This window comes from Cygnus olor, chromosome 21 (genome assembly GCF_009769625.2).
Source record: "Cygnus olor isolate bCygOlo1 chromosome 21, bCygOlo1.pri.v2, whole genome shotgun sequence".
NCBI lineage: Eukaryota > Metazoa > Chordata > Aves > Anseriformes > Anatidae > Cygnus > Cygnus olor.
Genome location: NC_049189.1, coordinates 8,308,514 through 8,332,497, shown reverse-complemented (window position 1 = coordinate 8,332,497; position 23,984 = coordinate 8,308,514). Strand labels below are relative to the sequence as shown.

General features: G+C 43.4%; 1 protein-coding gene across 1 annotated transcript in view; it reads left to right on the top strand.

Moving 5' to 3' along the window:
• Positions 1-23,984, top strand: part of EIF4G3 (eukaryotic translation initiation factor 4 gamma 3) — a 153,751-nt gene that overhangs the window by 125,765 nt on the left and 4,002 nt on the right. Inside the window, 15 exon segments of the mRNA XM_040534004.1 lie at positions 1,009-1,206; positions 1,934-2,080; positions 2,368-2,604; positions 4,904-5,008; positions 6,747-6,879; positions 8,034-8,128; positions 9,752-9,845; positions 10,554-10,671; positions 11,923-12,146; positions 13,833-13,948; positions 16,112-16,284; positions 18,479-18,604; positions 19,526-19,607; positions 21,430-21,528; positions 22,475-22,621. Coding sequence (XP_040389938.1) covers positions 1,009-1,206; positions 1,934-2,080; positions 2,368-2,604; positions 4,904-5,008; positions 6,747-6,879; positions 8,034-8,128; positions 9,752-9,845; positions 10,554-10,671; positions 11,923-12,146; positions 13,833-13,948; positions 16,112-16,284; positions 18,479-18,604; positions 19,526-19,607; positions 21,430-21,528; positions 22,475-22,621 — 2,094 coding nt within the window.

Below are 23,984 nucleotides of genomic sequence, written 5' to 3'. Positions count from 1 at the left end.
TGAGCAAGCACTTCTGAGAGTACAGCAGTCTGTAACAGAAGAAAGGTGATCATTTGCCTTTGCTGTTGTGTAAGACAGTGAAAAAGGGCAATGAATTCCAGTTTGAATCGCAGCTTTCCTCTACCTGGATCTTTTTTTTTGTCTGTTTTTTCTTGACCCAGAGTTTAAATGGCAGTCTTGTATATTAAGACAGTCTAAATAGGGAACACCAGACAACCTACTACCTCTCCTCCAGAGTTGTTTTTTCTATTGCTGTTTTAGTAGAATATTTCAGTCTCCATTCTAAAGCAAACAACCTCGGACTTCCAGCACAGAACTTGCTTTTCATCCCCTTTTAGACTACATTTCTGTGCTGAACCTCAGCAGTACTGAGGTTCCTCTGTAAGATTCCCTCAGCTCGTCCTGCCCAACCCAACCACGCTCTCTCTGAAGCTTTCTCTGTCTTTCTCCCCCTCCTTTCCTCTGTGGGGCAGCCTCTCTGGGTGGAGGTATTTGCCTGGTGGTGAAAATTCTAATTTGTAGGATAAGTTGAGGTAGTCTTGAACAACACTAGAATTCTGTTCCCAGGGCTAACAGCAGCCTTGTTGACCTAATTATCATCACGACAGTTTTAAAAAGAATTCCTTAAATATAGAAAAAGTTGATTGCCCCTGGTTGAGAGAGATGATGACCACTCCCATATGAATTTATATTTCATAGTTAAATTGATACGAAGAAGAATATTTCAGTTGGGTGACAGCAAGGCTTTGTGCCTCTGTTGTGCTTGGAAAAAAGTGCTTGGGCATTTCCAAAAATCTGGCACTGCAGCTGTGAACTGTGATCTGTAGTAGCCAGTAGCTGAATTATGGTTGGAGCTGAACTGTACACAGATGTGTGGTTGTGTACCTCAGTATCCTCGTCCTACAGGACATCTTCTCTGTTCACCTGTAAAATGCCTAGCTCATTGCTCAAAGCCACCATATGCCTCTTTGATTTGTGCTGAAACTTAAAAGTTTTCCTTTCGTTCAGGAGCTGTTCCGCAAGGTACGAAGCATCTTGAACAAGCTGACACCCCAGATGTTCAATCAGCTTATGAAGCAAGTAACAGACCTGACAGTAGATACAGAAGAGAGGCTGAAAGGAGTCATTGACCTGGTCTTTGAGAAGGCTATTGATGAACCGAGCTTCTCCGTGGCGTATGCAAACATGTGCAGATGTCTTGTAACGGTAAGAGCTGCCAAAGTTAGATAGGAAGTTCCTCAGGGAAAACGTTCTGCGCCTTATCCCCAAGGACTGATTAGCAGTAATATAAACACAGCAAGAGCAGACTTACAAGGGTAGTTTCTGAACATAAATAAAAACAATTTACATCACAGATTTCTTCCTCTACATTCATTGGCCGTGGCAGGCTTTGCTTGGAGTGACGCTTTGTTTGGAGTCAAGGGCACCAAGTGCTTTGCTGTGTCTGGTCGCAAGATGCTATGAGTCACATTTGGAAGTCCAATTTCTCCCTCTCATTTCAAAGGGAAGCCTAAGGTGCAGAGCCAGGCTTTGGACAGTTAACTTTCAGATGCTTGGTTGGGACAAAACGTCCCCTTTCTCCCCCAGATGATGATTTGCCATGCCATGCAATGAAAGAGCATAGTTTCAGGGTCTTCGGTGTGTAATAACAGCGTTTCTTAAGCAGTGAGCCTTTTTAAAGGATTCCATGAATGGAAATGTAATCTGTCTCCAGGCAGAGGTGGTGTCAGCCAAATTTTGAGTGTGACTTTACATATGGAATCTAAAACTCCACTGGAAATCATGACATGCTGCTTAACTGTCATGGCCTTGCAAACTTGCATTGCTAAATATGAAGTACATAATAAAATGTAATGGATAGCTTATAACAAATCTCACTTGTATGTAGAGTATAGCTGTATTTCTGCTGATGTTTTTCTTTCTTTTCCTACAGCTGAAAGTGCCCATGGCAGACAAACCTGGGAGCACAGTAAATTTCCGCAAGTTGCTGTTAAACCGCTGCCAGAAGGAATTTGAAAAGGACAAAGCTGACGACGATGTCTTTGAAAAGAAACAGAAAGAACTTGAAGCTGCTACCACTGTAAGTGGTATATTTCCCCATAAATTCTCAAAGAGCCCTCTGAAAAGGATCCCTTTTGAAGATGGCAGTTGACTGGGGGGGAATATTGAAGCTGAGTTTCATTCTGTCACTTTGGCTGAATGTAATTAAAAATATTTGCCTTGATTAGTGTATTTATAACCTCTTTTTGGTTCTTATGAGAAAAAGAGCAAACAGGGACACCAGTGACTAGGTCTGTAAAACTGGCTCTTTTGAAGAGTTCTGTGCTCTTTGAACATACTCTTTAGAGCTGTTTTTCTGTTTTACAGCCAGAGGAGAAGACACGGCTCCATGATGAGCTGGAAGAGGCCAAGGACAAAGCCCGACGGAGATCCATTGGGAATATAAAATTCATTGGCGAGCTTTTCAAACTAAAAATGCTGACGGAGGCGATCATGCATGACTGCGTGGTAAAGCTGCTGAAAAACCACGATGAGGAGTCCCTCGAGTGCCTTTGCCGCCTGCTAACTACCATTGGCAAGGACCTGGACTTTGAGAAAGCAAAGGTAGGGCAGGATCAGAAATGAGTAATGAGGCTGGCTGGACAGGGGATGGAAAAATGGGTGTGGAGTGTTTTTATTGGAGATTTTTTTTTCCTCGCAAATTTTTGTACAGCATGAGGAAGTCATCCACTCTTCTGTGGATGTTTCATCACTACCTGGCCTTGCTCCCTCCTCTCAGTCCCTCTCTAATGTTCTGTACCATTTTCAATGGTGTTATCCAATCATTACATGTTTCCAAGCATTTCATCCAAGCACACAGTCTAAACGTGCTTGGCATATACCCTGTGCTTCATTTTCCAAATAGATTTTACTTCTTATCTGTAGTTTTTAAAACATTAAAGTGGTTTCTTTGCTGCTGAGCGTTTGTATTACCGAAGAATTCTACCACTGAATGTATTATTCCACATTAAATCTAAAAAAACCACCACCTTGTTAGCTGCCTTAAATCCCCACCTGAAACTTGGCAGATGCATTTATTTTGTGTCATCATCTCCAGCTATGCTGGAGTGAAGCAGCTGTTCTGCAACTGCACTGCTCCAGCATCCTCCTCCCGACTTCCCAACAAACGTGTGTGTAACACAGAGCATTACGCGCTCCCTGAGCTTCTGTTGGCACAGGCGATCTGCTTCTCCTTCGCAAAAGCCAGGCATGGGATGAAAAAGTATTTGAGGATTTTGCCAGAAATCAGTTGGACTCAGCTCTGGAAACAAACCGAGCTAATTGTTTTCAGCTGCTCAGGGCAGGGAGTTCCCTCACAGTGCACTGGGTTGCAGGGATCGCGGTGGATCAGTCCTGATCTGCATAGGGCATCCTCAGAGAAACAGTTTCCCAAGCCATTTTGTGGAGCGTTGACCAAAACAGCGCAGTTTACCACTAATCCCCAGGCTAAATACCCGCATCGTTACGTAGCAGCGTGTGCGGTGTTGATGCAGGTTTGAAAGTGCCAGAAGAGGAATATAAATCTCTCCACGTGCTTTGGGAAGAAAACAGGGTTTGACTTCTAAGCAGTAGCTGAGGTCATGTTGGATAAGTCCTGGACACTGTTTCAGTCTTTAGTAGCACAGAAACAGAGGAAAAGTGAACTTTTTGCTGCACTGGCCGCTTCCACAACCCTGAGCTGCAGCTCGGTGCAGCCAGGAGCGGTGTGCAGCAAGGAGACGCTTTCAGATGTCATGTTTCTGGGTGTGAGAAGGTGCCTGGGTCCTGTCCTTGTGGGTTGTTATTTCTATCAAGATTGAGAGAGAGTTCTTTGTTTATTTTCTATTAATGAGGGAGACACTTAATTATGCACTTGTATTGAAGCTAAAATGTTCTTGTTAAAATTTTTGGAAAATGTCCACTTTAAATATTTTTCCTGTCATTCTTAACTTTGGAAACCTTTGCTTGCTTAGCTGAAACTTTCCAGGGCAAGGCCAGAACCAAATTTTTTATGTTTGTTTAAGTGTAAAGAAAAGGATTTGGCAAGTTCTTTATGAAGGGAGTGGGAAGCATTTTTATAAAACTGCCCTGAAACTTTTTAAAACAGACGAAGCTGTTTAAAAAAGCCGAAGAGGCTTTTTAGAGCCTGACAAGTCAAATTTAAACCTAGCGAAGGCTTCTGTAATGATACTACCTTGCGTCTTAGGGAAGATTTGTTTTCATTACATCATCACTTTTTGGAAGAAAAGGCATAAATAAGATGGTACATAATGCTCGTGTGGTTTTGTACTACAGCTGAGCCTGTTAAACAGCTGCTTGCTGACAGAGGCAGTGCATCTGCCCCCCCTTCTTTTGCCTGACCCCAGCAGAGATGGCTCAGGAGGTAAAGCAATGATCAGTGTCTGCAGGGTTAATTTTGTGACTGTTTAGTTCCCTTAGCCAGTTTTTCTTGGGCTGAGATGAGCACGTGTTGCTGGTACGAAAAGGGGGAGCTGATAGGTAGAGCAGGACTCCTTACTGGTGGCAGCTAGCCAGCAGGTCAGCTTCACTGTGCCACAGAAAAAAAGAACATCCATTTCTTTAATGTATGGCAAATTTATTCTGTACATGCAGAGGGTGTAGATAATCTGAGTAATTAAAAATGCAGTGGAAGTGTGTGCTGAATGAAGGAGGTGTCTGCAGACTCATGCCTGCACAACCCACACTCACACGCACCTGTGGGTGTGTACGAGACCCAAAGCACCTTCTGCAGCGAGCAGATCTGGGTGCCCAGCTGGGCTTCTGGCACAGAGGTGCTGTAATACTGAGCCCACAGACTCCCCACCTCAGGGAGTATGTTCACTGTCTTCCAAGATACACTGACGATGACATTTCTCTTGTGTAGCCTCGCATGGACCAGTATTTTAATCAGATGGAGAAGATTGTGAAAGAGAGGAAAACATCTTCAAGGATTCGGTTCATGCTTCAGGATGTAATAGACCTAAGGCTGGTAGGTACCAACTCCAGTAATAACAGAGCATGTTCCCTTGCACGTCTAGGCTGGAAGAACACTGACCCAAGATCAGGGATTGTGGAAGTTACAGCAACAGTGGAATGTTAGGGGGAGATTTGTGCCCTTTATCATCCCAGAAGCCTGGCTGTTCAATAAGGAGTGTCTCTTTTTCCATTTTTTTAATTTTTTTTTTGTATTAAGTTGTTAGGTGAAATACTTTAAGCGTTGGGTGTTTCAGTTCAGCTTATTGTTAGACACACACCCGGACCAGCTTCTGATAACACTGGTCCGGCCCCACTACAGCAGATGTGCCTGAGCCCTTTTTCCCACGACAGGCTTTGGATGTTCTTCCCCCATGGCAGCCCCTCTGCTCCCATCTGCCAGTCATACTGCCTAGCTGTCGTCATTCCTGTGCACTCTGGGGTGTAGCTGTTCCCTGCCAGCACTAACTTGTGCTGGTGGGACCAAAGCACTGTGGACCAAAGCATACCCCACAAACTGGGGGGTCAGTGTGGTTGTAAAACAAATGAGAGCTCTTCTTCATGGCAACACGCATTGTGTAGAGCAATAACCCTGTATTAGCCCGTATTGCTGCTACAGGTAGGCATCTGCTAGGTGTTTCCTGGCCATACCGTGTTAAACAAAAGCAAATGGAGTCTGTGCTCTGTCAGAGTGCGATGATGGTGGGTCCACATCAAACTCCAGAACTGACGAGTAGGAAGTACCCTGGCGCAGATGTCAAAACACACAGAGCAGGCACGGGCCTGCCCGTCTTGTAATCCCACCAGGATTTTGAACACAGCCAAGCTGTTAGACCTGGGGTCTCAGTGAAGGGCGTCTGTACGCTGGCTGAAGATGTGACTGCAGCTTGCACAAACATTCCCAAATAGCTGTAATTTCACCCTTACAGGTGCTGGTAGCAGCGCGGCTTTAGCAGTGCTGGCCTCAAGACAGCACTTGACTGAAGCCCTGAGTGGGTTTTACTGTTACCTCAAATGGCTGTTTTGGGGTTTTGTACAGACTGAAGTCACTGTTTCAACTACAGGGTACGCAAAGATAATTATCTCAAAAGTTGTATTGAAGTTGTAGCAAGATCAAGAGGTAGTCTGGTTAATTTGGGGGATAGATGGATCTGTGCAGTGTATGGTTGAATAGACACATCAAGCAGTAGAAATGTTTTGCAGAGACACATCTCCACCTCTCTGCAGGATTCTTGTCTTAGCCATCACGATCCCTGGAGTGACAAAGCACCATCTCCAGATAAAATACAGTCACTTCTTTATTTTCAGAGTTTCATGTTTTTCCTCAAGCTTGGAGGAAGGGTTCCAATGAGCACTGTCAATAATAAACAGAGAGTGAGAGTAACAGCAGCCTCCCTCTAGCCCATCTCTTCCTTGACGTAGGAAGACTGGAAAGCTGGAAATGTGCTAGGGGTTAATATGGATTGAATTCAGTCATGTTTCTCCAGAGTCAGGTCCTCACCGCAGCCTTCAATGTCCACCAATATACGCACCATAGCCTACATACAGAGTATATACCTCTGACCTGTGGTGCTGTAGTAACCATGTCAGCAACATTGCCCAGCTCCACAAAGCTTCCTCCAGTCCCTCTGAGAGCACCCCACTAACACGTCACAAGGGCGGCAGGGTTAGGCCTTGCTCACCGTACTCGGAATACCCCATTTCCAATGCTCCGCTCCCAGAAGTATCGCTGAGCACGTTTGTTTCTCTCCTAGTGTAACTGGGTTTCGCGGAGAGCAGACCAAGGCCCGAAGACCATCGAGCAGATTCATAAAGAAGCCAAGATTGAAGAGCAAGAAGAACAGAGGAAGGTCCAACAACTCATGACCAAAGAGAAGAGGAGACCGGGTAAAGTAAAAGCCAAGTTGTTGGCTGCTCGTTTCACTCATTTCAAATCCAGTGGCCATAGTCAGAATCCCATATAAAAGAAAGTATGTTTTTTCCTAAGTGTAATGAGCAAAGGAATTTGGGGCCTTATTATGGCTGAGGCTGGAAGAGGAACAATCTTACTGTGGATTGACTGTGTGGGGTTTTTTTTTGGACAAATCCCTTGGTAGAAATAAACGTCACAGGCCAGTAGTGCTTGAGTTTTGTATTTGTGCAAACCACTTTTGATTTTGTGACAGGCTGCCAGAAATCTGTTGTAACAAGTAACTACACAGGAGTCAGATTTGCCATCCGTTCTTACGTACAGCAGTATCTGATTTCAAGAGAATAACATCTGATATCCAGAGTAACCATATTGTCTTGTAAGGTGTTAACTCTGCGTGAGAAAACGTTCTAGCATTACCTTAAATTGCTACTGGCCCTTGAAGTTGACACTTACCTGAAGGTCAATTTGAAGTGACAGGTGCTTCTCAGAGGCATAGGGCCAAACCAGGCAAATCTTCTTGGTTCCTGAGGCATGGTAGTCCCTTGTGCTGGCTTAAAGCGTGCTCCTTGCTTTGTCCAGCCACAGCAAGGCACTGTTTTACAGCATGAATGATCAGAACATTCCAACTTCCAAAAAGGCTGGAAATAATTTTGTGAAAGTATAGAGTAGCTTTAAAACAAATTGCAACTAGGATGACGTTAAAATATCCATTACAGTACAAATAGAAATCAGGTGGAATACAAGTGCCAGTGAGAGCAGAAGTGCACAGAGAACTTTCAGTACGGATTCTGGGGATAAAGGCACATGTTCTAGTAAACTGGATTAGCAAGCAGGGAAAACAAAGACTGGGACTGAGGAGCGCATGGAAACGTGTCATCTTTGGAATTCCTTAATACGAAGGATTATTAAAGTGCTGTGAAAACAGGCCGTAAAGAAAATACAATAGACTTCATTTTAGTTATTCTGAAGTTGGTATCAGTAGAAGGTAAGGAACTTGTGACTACTTGGATGGGTCTTGGTCTCCTTGGATAGAAACATGCCATCCTCTTTTTCTCCTTGTGTTGAACTTGGAGTCTCCCAGGGTCCTGCTGGGGACGAGCTGAAGGTGGTTGTGTTTGTTGTCTGGCAGGTGTCCAGCGGGTTGATGAAGGCGGTTGGAACACTGTGCAGGGGGCAAAGAACAGCAGAGTGCTGGACCCCACCAAGTTCCTTAAAATCACCAAGGTAGGTGCCAGCACAGGACTCATTCTGAGCAACAAGATGCCAAGGTCTTACCAGATTGCATCTGTCCATCTAGGAGAGACTGTTACAGTGTTCACAGGTCAAAATTTGTGATTTGGAGGTATTTTAAATCCCTAGAGTTGGTACTGTGCATAAAAAACGCACAAAGGAAAACTCCATTGCCTTCTAAATGTTTCTATTCTGGTTGTTCTAAGGGACAGCAGTACACATACACTTGCCTAGGTTTGTAGTGTCCTTTTAGTGACACAGAAGTTCTCTAAGTTGAGAAAGTGCATTTTATCAAATGATGAAAAGAGAATGCAAGTTGGGTAACTGTCTGATGCTGATGCAGCACATCAAAGGACTGTTACAGGAGTGTCAAACACCTGGCCGTATGAACCCTTTGCCTCAAATACTTAAGAGCCATTCTGATGCTGCTTAGTAGAAGGGATTCCACATGCAATTTGAAAACAACATGTTCTTATCATATCACAGATAGCAGCACTCCAGGCTTAAAAGGTTCAGGTAGTATGAGAAGAGCTGTGTCCACTTTTACCGTGTTTCTGGACTTGTATGCAATGCAGTTGCATCTGTCAGTATGTGATACACTTCCACATCCATCCTCCGTGTGAGCACCTTCCTGTTATTTGCCTTTGGAGTGATGTTTTTGCAGCATTTATCTCAGGCTGCAAGTTAGGCAAGCTAGGAGATTATTCTATTGTTAACGGTCTTCAGAACAGCCGTGGGATTTGTCGCCAAGGAGAACTCAGTCTGACATAAATCAGGGTGATTCCCAGACATTCCTGTGTCCCAGTTAATGTCACTCTCCCTGAATTTTACTCTCAGTGTCCAGATGTTCAGAGAGCTGTAAAGTAGAACCTGGATAGACTTCAGCCTTTCTGCAGATCAGGCTCAGTTTGTTCCTTGTGAAAGTCATAAAACAGACTCCAGAACTTAATTATCAAGAGGGATTCAGCCTGCTTTTGTCTGGGCTTACAGCTCATGTGGGAAAAGTCCTTCTACTCCGTTTAGTGCAATTACAGTACAAATAGACCTAGCTCCACAACAGCAGCATTACTGGGAGGTGAGAGGAGCTCGTACAAAGAGATCTGCAGGGTCACAACCTCCTTGTCAATAAGTTCGCCTACTGAGCATTGTAAAATCAATGTTCTCTTCTTGTCAAGAGGCTACTTTTCCCTCCAAGTTTGCAACCTGTTGTTGTTCTTTGCCCTCTAAATTCTGTTTGTTACTGTGCAGATTTCCCCCAAAGCCATGACTGGTAGGTGGAGTGGACACCACAGGACCATTTTACTCACCACAGTCAAGCTGAATGTCTTCCGAGTACTGATACGCTGCACCTTTTCCTCCTTAGTGAGCTTCACAGTTCCTAATAAAATAAAGATCCTGGTCGTTATAAATGTCTTTCATTGACACTCTGGAAGAGGCTGTTTGTAATGACCTTTGTTGGTCGCATCCTCTGTCTTTGGCTAGAGTTCAGTCTTCCGAAAGTGCATTAAAGTGTATTTTGGTATTCACATGATGGGTATCGTTACAAAAGAAGTAGCCCATTTGTAAATAAGATGCAAGATTTTCCCTTGTAACCACATGTCCTGATGTGTTTTACAGCCCACAATAGATGAGAAGATTCAGCTTGTGCCTAAAGCCCAGTTGGGCAGCTGGGGAAAAGGCAGCAGTGGTGGAGCAAAGGCAAGCGAGATGGGTAAGTCAGGACAAGTTCTCACCCTCTGCTTTTCTACCAGCTGTCCTTGCCAGGAGTGGATTTGGGTGGGAATGCTCACAAATGCATTTCCTAAATCACACTGTACTGCAATGGTAACACAACAGCAAACCCTCAGTAGGAGCATCCGTTGTTTGAGGTGAGATTCAGCTGTGCGCTTAGCTGAGAAAAGAAAAACAGGAGGTGCAGTCGGGATAGATGTTGAATGGTTGTTGGTTTGGGGTGTTTTTTTAAGTAATCAGATGCACAAGGCTCCACCACCACTAATTAGCTCTAAGCAGATGTATCCTCCTAGTTTGCCTCCAAAGTGAGACCTGTCCTGTGGCTCAACAGGATGGGAAAGGGGGGAGGGGGGTAAGCAGGAGAAGGAGAAGGCAGGAAAGTATTTTTTCCCAAGAGAGTTTTTCATCTTGACACAACCAGCAGGTGCATCATTACAGTAATACAGCCCCAAAAGAAAAACAGCATTCATATGGAACGCTGGCATTACCGTGAATCTGGTACATTACAGGGATATCTGCGCTTGTGACTGCCTGACAGTCGGGGATGAAGTGAAGCAGGATCTTCCCATGCGTTCTCTCCCCATCTCTCTGGAAAAAGTCATTGCTTAAATGATTTTGTGATGCTGAGGTGTCAGCAGCTACTGACCTTCTTGTCCCTTTTCCCTGTGTTGTCTTTACAATCTCCCAGACTCTTTACGACCAAGTGCCACTAGTTTGAACAGATTTTCTGCACTGCAGCCTCCAGTCTCATCTGTATCTGCCTCATCTGCATCCTCAGAATTAGATTCTCGCAGGGCCTTAACTAGGTAAGGTTCGGTCCCTTCGGCTGTCTGTACGCTTGCGCTTTTCACTTGCTGCTCTAGTTGGTAGTAGCATGCAGAAAGAAGAGAATTTCCTCGAGTTTCCAGGAATGTCTGGGTCATTTTTCCCTCTGTGTATTTTGAATTAACTTAAAACACATTAATCTTTTATACTATCATAGGAGAGACAGGTGGTATTAATTTTTATTATGGTGAGTGTTTCAGTTTCTATTTCTCAGCCCCCCTTTATCTAAAAGATTTATTTGTTAGTAGTTTATAACATGTTCAAAACTGTTCAGAAAAAATATAATAAATAGGTGTGAAGGTTGAACTCAGTGGTAATATATTAAGCCAGGTCATTTGTTTTGTTTATCCAGAAAACATGCCTAAAACCTTGCACAAATTTAGCAAGGCTCTTTGAGTTCTGTGGCTGTCCCTGACCCCTGCCCATTAGCTGTGACCAAGCCTGCCCATGCATCCACATCATGCGGTGCATACATAAGGCTGTGCAGTCCTCTCACGTGCCCAGATTTCACCAGGCCTACAGCCACTCCAGCTTGTAGCATGAAACATATATTAAACCTTAATAATTTAGTAACTCAAGACATGCTTTATAAATGTACAGTTCACTTAGAACGTCACTAGTTCTTCCTTCCAGCGCTCACCAGCTGCCATACTGCTTTGTCAGTCTGTCGCTCTGAAGTTTTCCTCAAGCTTATTCCTTTCTTTTTAACCTAAAACTCTGGCTTACCTAGAGATTATTCCATTTGGGTAACATTTTGCACATCTTACTCATTGACACGTTAATTAACAGGACAGGTCCTTGTCACCTGTTGCTGATAGCCTTCAATATTCTGAAGATATTTTTCAATAAATGAGTAAAAATACACCGCTCAGAGTATTTCACAGTAAATCAGTGCTTTTACATCATAAATGTCACCATTCTACATTTAAAATGGGTGCTATAAGGACTTCGTTGCTTTTCCACGTATTCTCTAGGAAGCAATGTCTCTGCCTGTCCGCTCTGAATATTTGTTCTGAGTATGTTTGTGCATCTCTGAGACTTGAGTCGATTTTGATTATATTCTGTGTAGCAACAGCTGTAAAAAGTAGAGACGACAGTCCTGCTGGTTTGCTGCTGTTGTTTGGTTGTTTGTTTTCCTGCAAATACTAGAAAGCTGTCCAATATCTTTTCTAACACCAGAATTGCGAGCAGGGGTTACTCGTACTGTAAATGTGTGTGGTTTTGTTCTGCAGTCGCGGGAGCACGGGCCGGGAGAAGAATGACAAGCCTCTCCCACCTTCCCTCTCCCGTCCCAACACCTTCCTACGGGGCAGCAGCAGTAAAGAGCTGCTGCTCGACAATCAGGCACAAGAGGAGCAGCGGAGAGAGATGCTGGAGACGGTGAAGCAGTTAACAGGTGGCATGGAGATGGACAGAAACAGCACAGAGGCAGAGAGGAACAAAGCCAAGGAGTCTGGTAAGCTGCTCGTCTGTGCTCGGGGAATCTAGCTGAATGCATGAAAAGGCTTAAGGGGAGAATCTGTAAGTAAAAGTGACAGATTTCTGTGCAGTGATGTCAGTATTTGGCCCGCAGTGACGCATTGTCAAGCTGTGATAGCTGAGATCTGCCTCCCAAAGGTTTGTAACGCGACTGATTTATACAGGCCTTAGCATCATCTCTTATCGTCAACTCCTTAGGATTCAGTGGAGCTGAAAGGCTGCAGATACCAGTGAAACACCAGTAAATGGAGTTGTCCTTCCTACTGATACCCATTGTTATCACTAGTCTCTGGGACAGAAGTCCCCAAAATCAAGGGGCATCCTCTCAGTTCATCTCGTATCCTAAACCTGTCTCCCGTGATAAGTTACAGAGACAAGGTTTGAGGAGAATCAGAATACAACGTGTTGTGTGCTTGGAGGGGCCTTCCTGGTTATTTAAGGGAGATTTGGGTTTGTGTTTGTCGTTTGTTAATCACCAGCTGGTTACAGAAATCACAACTACAGGATAAAATCAGGTGCGGGTCCAGTTCCCAGTCACCGTCTCTCTGGGGTACTGTAGCCTCCTCCCCAGGCCAGAGCAGAGGTCGGGATTGTTTTAATGGTCCCCAGGCATAATTCCGGAGCCAAGCATTTTCAGTGCAATGCCACATGCTTTCTCCTGCACCTGCATTTCCTCCAAGCTTCTGCATGCTGCAGATCCCATTGATTTCAGCAGTGTTCATATATGCTGCAATCTACAAGGCCAAAATCCCTGATCAGTTCTGCAGTTGCCTCTTCAGTGTCCAGTAAAGCCCTGTCTACCCATCCTGAACATGAGCAGCCATCTGGGGCAGGGACAGACCATGCACGGTATCTTTTTAGCGCTGCCTTGTTGCCAGCCCTCATCCCAAGCAGGTCTCAATGCAGCGTGGTGTTAGCACCCACTGGGGTGGCTTGTCACCTCGTCAGTGCTGCAGCTCCCGCTTTTTGATCCTGCCAGCTTGAGGTGATTTGTTAGTGAGAAAGTATTGAGGACATTTAAGATGACATTGCCTGTGGACACAGCTTTTGCAATAGGTACAGCGTTTTGCTTCTTCGTTATGAAACGTCTAGAAACTGTTAATGCAGTAGAAGTGGCGAGGAGTACGTCCTGACACCCACGACACAGCACACTGATCGCTTCAGGAGGAAGGTTCATAAAAGACTTCGTGGGAAGCAAGGTTTTGGGGTTTGGGAATGTGACCAGGAGGTTACCTGGAGTGGCTGCCCATCACAGTCAGCATGCTTAAAATTTGTAGCATACTGTTAAGAGCTCCTGTAACAGCTCAAAGCATAATTATTTAATATTGATAGTGCTTTGAAGGTGTTGCATCCCGTGTCACTGCCGTTGTTTCTACAAGAAGGTTGATTTGCAGCATTACTGGGAGTTCGTATAGGGGAAAATGTAACTAAGAAAGAAGCAATGCAGGCCTGATGATGAGCCAGGAAACACACCCCGCGCTCGTTATTTCAGCCATCGCCATTCCTGCTTGTAAATCATCTTTGTTCCAGTTATCACAGCAAAGCTTGCTATGGACTGCGGCTGGCCAGCCAGCAGGAGCGGCTCTGACTTCTGTTTTCAAAATGTCTTCTTTGGAAACAGTTTTGATTTTCCTTTTCCAAATGCTTTTTTTGTTTCTACCAGTCAAGCCAGAAGCTCCCCCAGCTCCAGTGCAAGAAAAGCCTTCGCTATCAGAAGAAGAAATAGAGAGAAAATGCAAATCTATCATTGATGAGTTCTTGCATATTAATGATTTTAAGGTAAGCAAAATGAGAACCTTGTGTAGCAGAAAGATCTGCAGCTGTGGGGCTTGAGAGCGTTTTCTCTCCAGGAGCAGTGGAAGCACCCGGTTCTCACAGAGGTAGCAGAAGCAGTGGAGCCTGTTAAAATTTGGGTGGCAGCTGCTCCGTGAGTGTTTTCTGCCCTGCTGGTAGTAGGAAAAATAGGCCAGTTTGTGTGTTTTAAGTAGGAAGATGTATGTGTTTCTGTCATGAATCACTGAGCAGCTCCATAATAACTGCAATTTTGGAAGCAGAAAAGCTAGTGGGAAAATAAACTGAGGTTTTCATTTAGTTATCAAAGTATGTGCTGTTGTGATCTGGAGGCAGATAAAGCAATACTAAATATTGAACAAACCACTCTAGAGTATTTTTAATAAACATTGAAAATTACTGAGCAGCTGTCATCACTTCCTAGTTAAAGGTTGCAATTTTGTTTCCCTTGTAAATGGATTTTTAGCCTGTCCAGGGAGTTTACAAGAAGTATTACATTCGCTGCAGAACCAAATGGTTTGATCTTTTGCTGAAATAAATTCTAGAAACACACAAAGTTTGAAATGACAGTGCTAGGAAATTCCCAGTTTGGCACCCTAAAAATAGTATTGCTTCTTGCACTTTATAGTGTTCCCAATTAAAATCAGGAAGGGTAATATCCTTATAGCTTGTTTGGGGCTCACATCTAGTTACCAGGACAAGCTTGCCTCAGAGTTCTTATCAGGAGAAAATTCTGATTTGGAGAAAAAATACTCTTTGATTTGCAATATCCCTCAGCTTGCTGGCCTGGCAGATCTCAGCAGGAGGAGGCAGAGGACAGCTGGGCCAGTTAACAAAGTAGTCTCCGGTCCTTTTTCAGGTAGACTTCAAAGTCTAACCCCTGGATGTCCAGGGCTAAAAGAGGTGCTTCAGTTTCTGTGCTTGTAAATACGATGACTTTTTTTTTTTTATGTCTGGATGGGAATACAGTTGACTTGTGTTAGACAAGTGTCCATCTGGTTAAAAAGGACATCAGATTGAGGCAGTGCATTTGCAGTAAGGAGTTACTTGATAACTTTAAAATCTCAATGCCCTTCATATGTGGTATGTGACAAAGTTTCTGACAAACACAGCTTAAACTCATATTAATAGGCCATATATGAGTGCTTATGTTAATGTAGGCTATAGCAAAGGAATAGTGTTGAGTTTAGCCTTTGCTATTTCACCTGCCTGTAAATGAAAGCCATTGAGCTGTACGTCAGTGCCCAGTGCCAGCAGGTCCGACCAGCGGCATGGTCACCTCTCTGTCCTGGAGACGCGGGGATCCGTCAGGCACCTCTGATCTCTGACCTGAGCACGCGGTTTGGGACTGCCGAAATCCTGACCTGCGGAAAGCAGCCAGCTGGGGCCTCCAGCAATGCAGCTGGGGCTGCCAGTTCTTGATAACTGAGACAAAGAGCAGATGTGTTTAGCTAGGAGACTGTTGAGATCCACTGGGCTGAACCTAGGAAGTCAGTGGAAGATCTTTGCAGATGACAATGGACATCGTTTGAAGTGTGACAGAGCATTTCTCTGAAAGTCTGTATTTAAGAGCATTTTATTTGCTTAGGTTGCAAAATGTACATGCCAGAAAGTAGAAGCTTTATAAAGAGGAGGTTTTCCTCTACATGGTACCCATGTTTTCTGCTTCTTTATATGGTGTGTTTTTGTAAGCAGGCATTTCTGTGCCAGGCCAGATATTTCGTCTTTTTGACTTGGCTTGATATTTTATGAAATAATAGGCATTTTGGTGGCATCCAGAAGACAATTCCTGTCCTTACACTTAGCAGCCAAGCTGTACCCTGGAGCATGATAGTTTATTTTAAAAATTCTGTTGCCTGCACAGTCTAAATTCTCATCTTTTTTTTAATTCCTGATTGCCATTTCAGTGGTGATTTGTGATGAGGTTCCACAGCCTAGTTCAGCACCTTTGTCTTCAATAAATACTCATTTTCAAAAGAAAAATCAAAGCCAGGAGTCTCCTGACCTGCCATCAGAAAAATCCCCATCCCATACTCCAGCTGCTAAGCAGCGCACCCTAACCTAGCAGTAAACATCCTTCTGCGCCACTTCGTGTTTTGTTTTGTTGATGTTTGCAGTTCAGGCAAATGATCCTGTGTGTCGTTTGAACAGGAAGCAATGCAGTGCGTGGAGGAGCTCAGTGCCCAGAATCTGCTGCCTGTTTTCGTGCGAGTGGGAGTGGAGTCGACACTTGAGAGGAGTCAGATCACCAGGGATCACATGGGCCAGTTATTACATCAGTTGGTGCAGTCAGGAAAGCTGAGCAAGCAGGATTTCTTCAAGGGGTTTGTATTCTGCACATAGAAACAGATACTTTTCTTGAGCGTTCATTGCAGATGAGCACTGTTTGTGTTGGACGGGAATGATTTCCCACTTCACTTTCATATCCTATTCTCTCCATGCATCCTTTTTGAAGGAGCATTTCCACCTGGGTATACTGACAGTAATATAAATATTTTAGTGTATTTTTAACTATTTCAGATGCTTTAATGAAAGTAAATATTTTTGTACTTATGTAAGTATTTATTTCTAAGCAAATATGGAGGTGTATATTTAAATGTGTGTGTTTAGTTTTCCATTTTGCAATGTATTTGTCAATGTTTGGCTTTTGGCAAATCATTAAATATGATTAAAAGGGGAGGAAGAAGATAAAAACCTTCATGTGACATTAGTGCCTGGAAGCTCCATAGTCTGAAGTCCTGAGCATCCACAGAATGGCAGCCACCCTCGCACTGGTGAAAACAGGCTTCGCCCATACAGTGCCATTGCTTGGGACAACTCAACTTCAGGGTGTAGACGTGGCCTCAGGGGTCTGTGAAGGCGAACACACGCCAGGTGTGGTTTCAGACGGGAAAGGTGTTCCTCAGAGAACTGAGTTTCGGCTGCTGGCTCATTTCAGCTCTCAGATGGTAACTGCCTCTGGATGTGAGTGCTGTCCGGTTGTAAAAGGAACCCAGGAGGGATCCCTGGCACCGCTCAGTCCTTGCTAGGGCTTAGAACAGGCTGATTGAAATGGATAGCTGTGAAAAGCAGCCAGAGAACAAGAAGATAAAATAATGCTTTCAGACGCTGGGTTTCTGCATACCTTGCCCTGTCTTGCTGCTTTTATTTGAATCTTGTCTCACTGTGGTACTGCTGACAGCTCCAATGGTGATCCCCGTGCACCCACATCTGGCAGTGAATTTCATTATGATGAAATTGAGTGGCTCACGGGAAAAGTTTAGGCAGCCTAAGTTCAAAACTGTATAGAGTAGCAGTACGAAATACATCCCCATGGAGTATGCTTGTCTGTCCATGCAGTTGCTGATGTTTGAAGCGATACATTCCCATAACGGGTTGTGATTAAAGCCGTCCCTGTGTTTCCTAAGGTGTGGACAAGTAGTTGTGATGCCAAATAAGTAGTATTGTGATGAAATAGTGGGATGTGTGGTTTGAATATGGCATAAACAAAGTAAAATAGGTCCTGAAGTTGATGAAAGGGCGAGTGCCCACCATGGTTTTCAGTGGGCACATGAGAAGAACACCATAAACCACTACTATTATTCACGCAAGACAAATTACCCTGTAATTAGGGGTTATGGGATGATTGCTGGTCCCAGCACAGGTCTGGAGAGATACACAGCAGGAAACCAAATTCTGGCAAAAGTGCTCGGGCAAACTGGGTTGAACTAGGGGCAGAGGACATAGAGACAAGCCAAGGTGACGGTTCCTGCTTGGAAGCTGGACCCCAGAATTTTTGAGCTTTTAAGGGAGAAATGGACAACAGCCAGAACTGGCAGGAGAGCCAGAAAAGTGATCATCTTGTACCAGGCATGAAAAGTGAAGCTACCTACAAGGCTTTTATCAAAAAGAAAAATTTTGAACAATTCTGGAAACCGTATCCAGAGTTGGGGAGCAGTTTTGTAATTCAGCCTGCTGCATTTTCTTTTCCTGATGACCATTCTCTAACTGGTTTGAGCAAATAGCTTGTGGAGGAAGAAACCAACCACCCTCTTGTGTGTTGAACTTTCTCTTATGTTGTTTTACTTATTTATCAACATTTTGCTGATTGCCTTACATTTGGGCCTATGTTATTATTAATCCCCCTTCTGTAAATGTTTGGATTTTTTAAGAAGGCTCAATTTATTAGATCTTTTAAAGACAAAAATGCTGTTTACATTTACAGGTTTTTACTGGTTAGCAAACAGCTTGTTCCTGGGATATAAGAATTACTGTATATGAAACTTTCCTGGATGTGTTGTCTCTACCTACTGGTTTTACAGAAGACAATGCATTTCCCACATGCTCTGCGTGTTACTGTAGTGAGAAATTTACTCCTAACAGTTTTGAATCACTTGAAAGCATAACACATCAATAGTATTCTTCGTTATCTTGGTTTCTTTTAACAAAGTGTTTTTTAAATGTAGACATTTACTTTGCAGGAAAAGCCTCAATTTGAGTTGTACTTAACGCTTTACACTTTTCTTCTTTTTCCTAAAGGTTTTCAGATACCTTGGAGATGGCAGACGATATGGCCATAGATATACCCCATATTTGGTTGTACCTAGCTGAGTTGGTGACCCCCATGTTAAAAGAAGGAGGAATCTCTATGAGAGAACTTATGCAGTAAGTACTGCTGCTCTTTTTCAGTGGCGTTTGAGCCAGAGCCATCTGCCTGGCTATGCCATGGTATTTTGACAACATGGTTCCCATCAGCAGATAAAAGACGAATAGTATTAAAGGCTCAGCTTCTCATATGAGTTGCTGCAGGGCTTGCTGCATGCTGTTTGGGACTTCTGATTTGCACCAAAAGGAAAGCTGTGATGGGAAGGGAGCTTGCTGCTCTGTAGACATCGTTCAGGGGTGAAAGTTTTATCTATAAGTAAACTACAATCCTGTTTGTTTCAGTTGAGCTAAAAAATAACCTGATGTACAGTCAGTGTCAGTCAAAAGCACACTGAAGCTCTGAGAATTGGATTTTGTGAGAGCAAGGTATCATGCACATGTCTTTGTCTTGGAGTGTAGTAACAACTGTCTGGGCATTGCCTTAAACACGGGCACAAAACCTTGTTGGCAAGACTGGAAACTGCTTCCAGGACCAAAGTTCCTCTATTTTGTACATGTCCTTATACATTTGGGGGATTAACTAGAAGTCAACTGAATGGTTCCTTTTTCCTGTAAGTACTGTATTAAGAAAATAATAGCCTTTTTTCCCCCCAAAGCTCTTACCTTTTAGGGTCCTCCTACCTGAATGCAACATCCCACAAAAAATGAGTGGATTTGAACTCACTTAAAAATGAAAAAAATATATTGGTAATAAGCACTGTTGTAGGAAGTGCACTGCGTCACTGAAGTCCATTTTATCATCAGTGCTAGCTAGATCAAATCCTTTATCCTTGGCAGAAGTTAAAGCTGTTTTCGTGCCTCAGTTTGATCACTACCCCTTGCCTTGCATTCCAGACTTGGAGCGCTGTTTTATGAGAATTTAACTGTCTTCAGAAATGATTCAAATTATAAGAAAAAATATCTGTTTTTCTTCCATTCTAGAGAATTTAGCAAACCTTTGCTTCCTGTGGGAAGAGCCGGGGTCTTGCTTGCTGAAATCTTGCACCTTCTATGCAAACAAATGGTAAGTATCCAGGTGTACTGTAGATAAGAGCTGGATGCAACAAGCGTATGTTTATGCATGAAGCCTACATGCTCACATTTCCCACAAGAAGATATTTAGGGATGGACCAGCCAGTCCAGATAACCTAGGAAACCTGCTTCTTCATCCCTGGTTTCAAACCAAGCCTTCCGAGGTTCCAGAAAGTTAACTACTTTTTTCTCATCACTTTTCCCTTTTGCAGGTACCTTTGCACCTGGCTTCTTCCAGAAGCTAGGGTGCTGAAATACTGCAAGAGGGACATTCTCAAGGTATTTCTGGGCTGACCAGAAGCAGCAAGTGCCGGAAATCTTGCGAGAGAGCTGTTCTTGCAGACCGGAGAGGTTCTGAGAGTTCAGATAAGCTCCAGATGGCCTCTCAGACTTCTGGGTGCTTATCCAAACTAAACCTGCCAACTCTTAAGACTCACCCATCACTAGGGGTAGTGACACCTTTTCACCCTGTAACTTCTAGAGCTCTCTTACACATTTCACAGTCGTGTGTACAAACAGTTTGGTGATTTCCCTATAACTCTGTCTCCATTTTTGTCTTTTTTTTTTTTTTAAATCCAGCTAAATACTGCACTTTGGATAGTGTCTATTTTAAACCCTGTAAAATCCCTCACTTGCCTTTTTGTTTTTTTTAAGCATGCATTCAAATAAGGGTGATTATTCCAGGAGCATTTCAGGCTAGCAGTACAAATAGTGGCTTTTAATTTATTTTAGTCTTATGCTTGTTTGGACAGTCATGTTCGTTTTCGTTTGATTGCTTTTTGTTTTGTTTTGTTTTTCCTTCCTCTTTCTGTGAGAGAAAAGCTGCTGTGCTCTGAAGATTTGAAAGACAGGCTTGGGTTTCTGCCATAGCTTTATAACTCTATCTTGTCCGGTCCAATACTTGGACTTGGGTATTTCAGATTAGGTGTTTTAATGCAATAATAGTCATCTAATTCAGATCCTGATGAACTGTACCAGGAACTATGCACAAGTAGCATTTAATAATCCACATTGTAAATTTAAGATTGTAATTTGCTTTGTAAATGGAAAATCAAGCTGCTTTTATCAGTGTTTAACCTAGGCTACACAGCGATGTCCCTTGTGCAGGTGCTATGAGGTAAAAGTTTTTGCAAAGCATTTGAGGGAAAAGAGCTGGTTGTTACTAGGATTTTTATTCTTGTCAGAATTGTACATATGTCACGTTGGGCAGGATACCAAAAGGCCAGTGCAACATAGGTTGGTAGTATATGTACTGCAAAGGAGTTTTTCCTCAAGGTTTGCAAATTCTCAAAATTGAACGGTGAACTTGGTATCATGTACCTGAATTTGAGGTTTGATCTCTGCACAGAAAACAGTCTTGTAAATAATTATTTTCTAAAAAATAGCTAACTTACCAGCGCAGGGTGGAATGAGTTATGGAGGAAGTTAATGGCAGAGGCAGGAGAAGAATTGAAGTTGTCGAACTGCCAGCTCTGTCATGGCCATGGGAAACTGTGCCTTATTCAGATGTGTCCCTTCTCATAGGTAGCCTCTGGCTGAAGCTGTTGCACACCCCATGTGTCACGTTATGCCTTGTTTATTACCCACCACCGTGGCATCTGACCACTTTACAAGATACATATACGTGTGGCAGGATTGTGTATATGCTTTCTCTTGCACGGGATTTCCAGACGTTTTCACCTTATTGCTAGGCATCTCGTTTGGTGGCTGAACGGTTCTTTATTTCTCCTGACACAGCTGCACCATTCCAGATTGTGTGAGCTCCCATGGTAGTGTCTCAAGTCTTTCAAATGACCGAGCTGCTTGTATTTCAGAGCCATAAGAAAGTGGGAGCCTTATGGAGGGAGACTGGCCTCAGTTGGAGGGACTACTTACCTGAAGAGGAGGATGTACATACCTTTCTCATGGAACAAGTGAGTTAAGAGCAAGCATCTGCTTAATGACTTGTCACGCTGACTTTTGGCCTTCCGTCCCATTTGTGCATCCTGTTGCATCCATCCTTATGTATAGTTGGTATGGGTCATGGGATGAAATGTCTCCCTCATTAAGGTGAGGTTAGATGATTTCAGCACCTCCATTCTGAAATGCCAGCAGGACTGCCTTGTCCTCTGTGATCCGAGGCACGCGTCTCCCATCAGCTGGTTTCCTCCAGTAGATGTATTTCTCCAGAAGGGGGGAATGAACTCGAGAATTAATTTTGCAGCAAGCAGGACAGACAGCCAGCAGAAGGGTCAGAATAATTGATAGCAATTATTTACTTGTCCCACCTTGCAAATGATCTCAGAGGGTTTCACAAAGCAAGGAGCCAAGCCTCATGGAGGGCACCTTGCAGCTGTTGCCAGTTGTTGCCTTCCTAAGGAAGGAGCTCCATCTTCTTTTGGAGCCCCCAAGCTATCCACTGCCCTGTTTTGGCTCTTAGGAAGCACTGCGCTGCAGGAAATGAAATGGGTTACCAAGGCCTGATGATTGGTGGGGGGACTGCAGATCCTCTGTCACATTTTGCAAGAACTGGGGCGTTAGCTGCAGTTTTTTGAGTAAATGTCGACTCTAGTAATTGCAGTCCAGCTCCCTGTAGTTCTAGTTGACCAACATGCACTTTGTTTTGTGCATACGCATACTGTGCAGGGCTGGAGTTGTTCTGGGATGCCTGATTGTCTTTGCTGGATAATGCAATTCCCACATTTGTAAAATGTTTTGTAGTATTTGGAACAGAAGGAAGTATGTAAATCGTTGTAATGATAGCTTAGCATTTGAAAGATTGGAAAACAGAATGAAGTGTAGCTTGCTGCCTCAATTTGGTATAACTCAGCATAGGAAAGTTAATTTAACTAATTCTCATCATCACTTCTGATGTTGCAGAAGTTGGACTTCACGGAGTCTGACTGTTCCAGTTCCTCAGAAGCACTTTCAGAGAAAGAACTCTCTGCAGAAGAGCTGAACAAGCAGCTAGAAAAACTCATTGTTGAGGACAAGGCGAATGATGAACAAATCTTTGACTGGGTAGAGGTATAAAAACTATTTACACCCTCCCTGCACACAGTTTATTAACTGCTTTTGTGAATGTTTTCTCATCTGAAGGAGCATCTCTGCAGTCTGTCGGGTCATTTTGCATTTATACAGTGGCAGGCACAAGTTATCTGGGGGGATAACTGCTGGGAGACAGCCTTCAAGACCTAGTAACTGGCACAGAGTCCTTTCCTTATTGCTGCGTTAGTTCCACTGAGGTAGGAAACTCAGAGGCATTGACAGCCCTCACCTGTATGTTACTGGTTGAGACACAGATTATCTTCATGGTGAGCTGTCTCGCATCTTTTGTTTTAAAGGATTCCATTATACTTCCACAGTGCCTCCACACTTGCATGATAAAGTTGTGGTGTAACAAGAAACAGCACACCTAGGCACGGTCAGAACTGAGAAATAGTTGTGATATTTTTTTTTTCTTTTGTTCTCCTGTCTAGGCTTAGAACACTAAGATGATCAGGTCTCTGCAATCAACACTTCCAAATAATTGAATTTTATATATAGTTAATTGGTTATTACAATGTAGGCTTTAGGAAGAAAGATTTTTAGTTGTATTAACATGCAACTGTGTAACTTTCTGCTTACATGCCATAGACTTTTTGACTCCAAACACACTGCTTCTGGTCTGTGATTACTTTTTAGAATGAGTATGCTGCTACATTCTTTCTTCTCAAATAATGAAATAAAAATGTCTCATTGCTTTTTCTGATTGACCTTAGCAAATGATCCCCTGTCCAACTGCGTGCCGTGCCGTGCTGCAAAAATGTCCTTTGGGCAGTCGTTCAGGGTACACGTACCTTTCCCAGTGTATTGGACCAGGCTTTGCCCTCTGTCTGTGGCTGCATCCTTTAAGCCAGATTTTAAGCATTGTGCCTGAAATGATACTCAGCCTGATTCATTTAGATCTGTGCTGACAGCTAAATCTCAGTCAGCTTCATTTCAGTTATTTCTGTTGCTGGAGGAATGTATTCGAAATGTCATTCTCTGTGGCTGTTAGAGAAGTAGAAAGTGGAATGAAAGAAGCACTGAAAATCTGGGGACACCCACAAGCTCTCTTTGTAGTCTTGGACAAGTTCCCTAGCCATTCTGTGAATTTCTTCTACAGAGCAAACAAATCTGTATCCAAGGAGCATTCTTTAAAGTTTGTTGAAAAAGCCTAAAACTCTTAGCAAATGTATAAGGGTGCTGTAAATGCCAAGCATTGTTGTTTTAGTTTTTCTTGAGACAATGACTAGTTGTGGGAGTAGTTAAATGGGGTATTGATCACAAGAGAACTGTTGTTGCATGTTGATGTACCTGAGCTATTCCCAAGGACTGAATGGGAAAGCTGAAGTTCTGCACAAGGGTG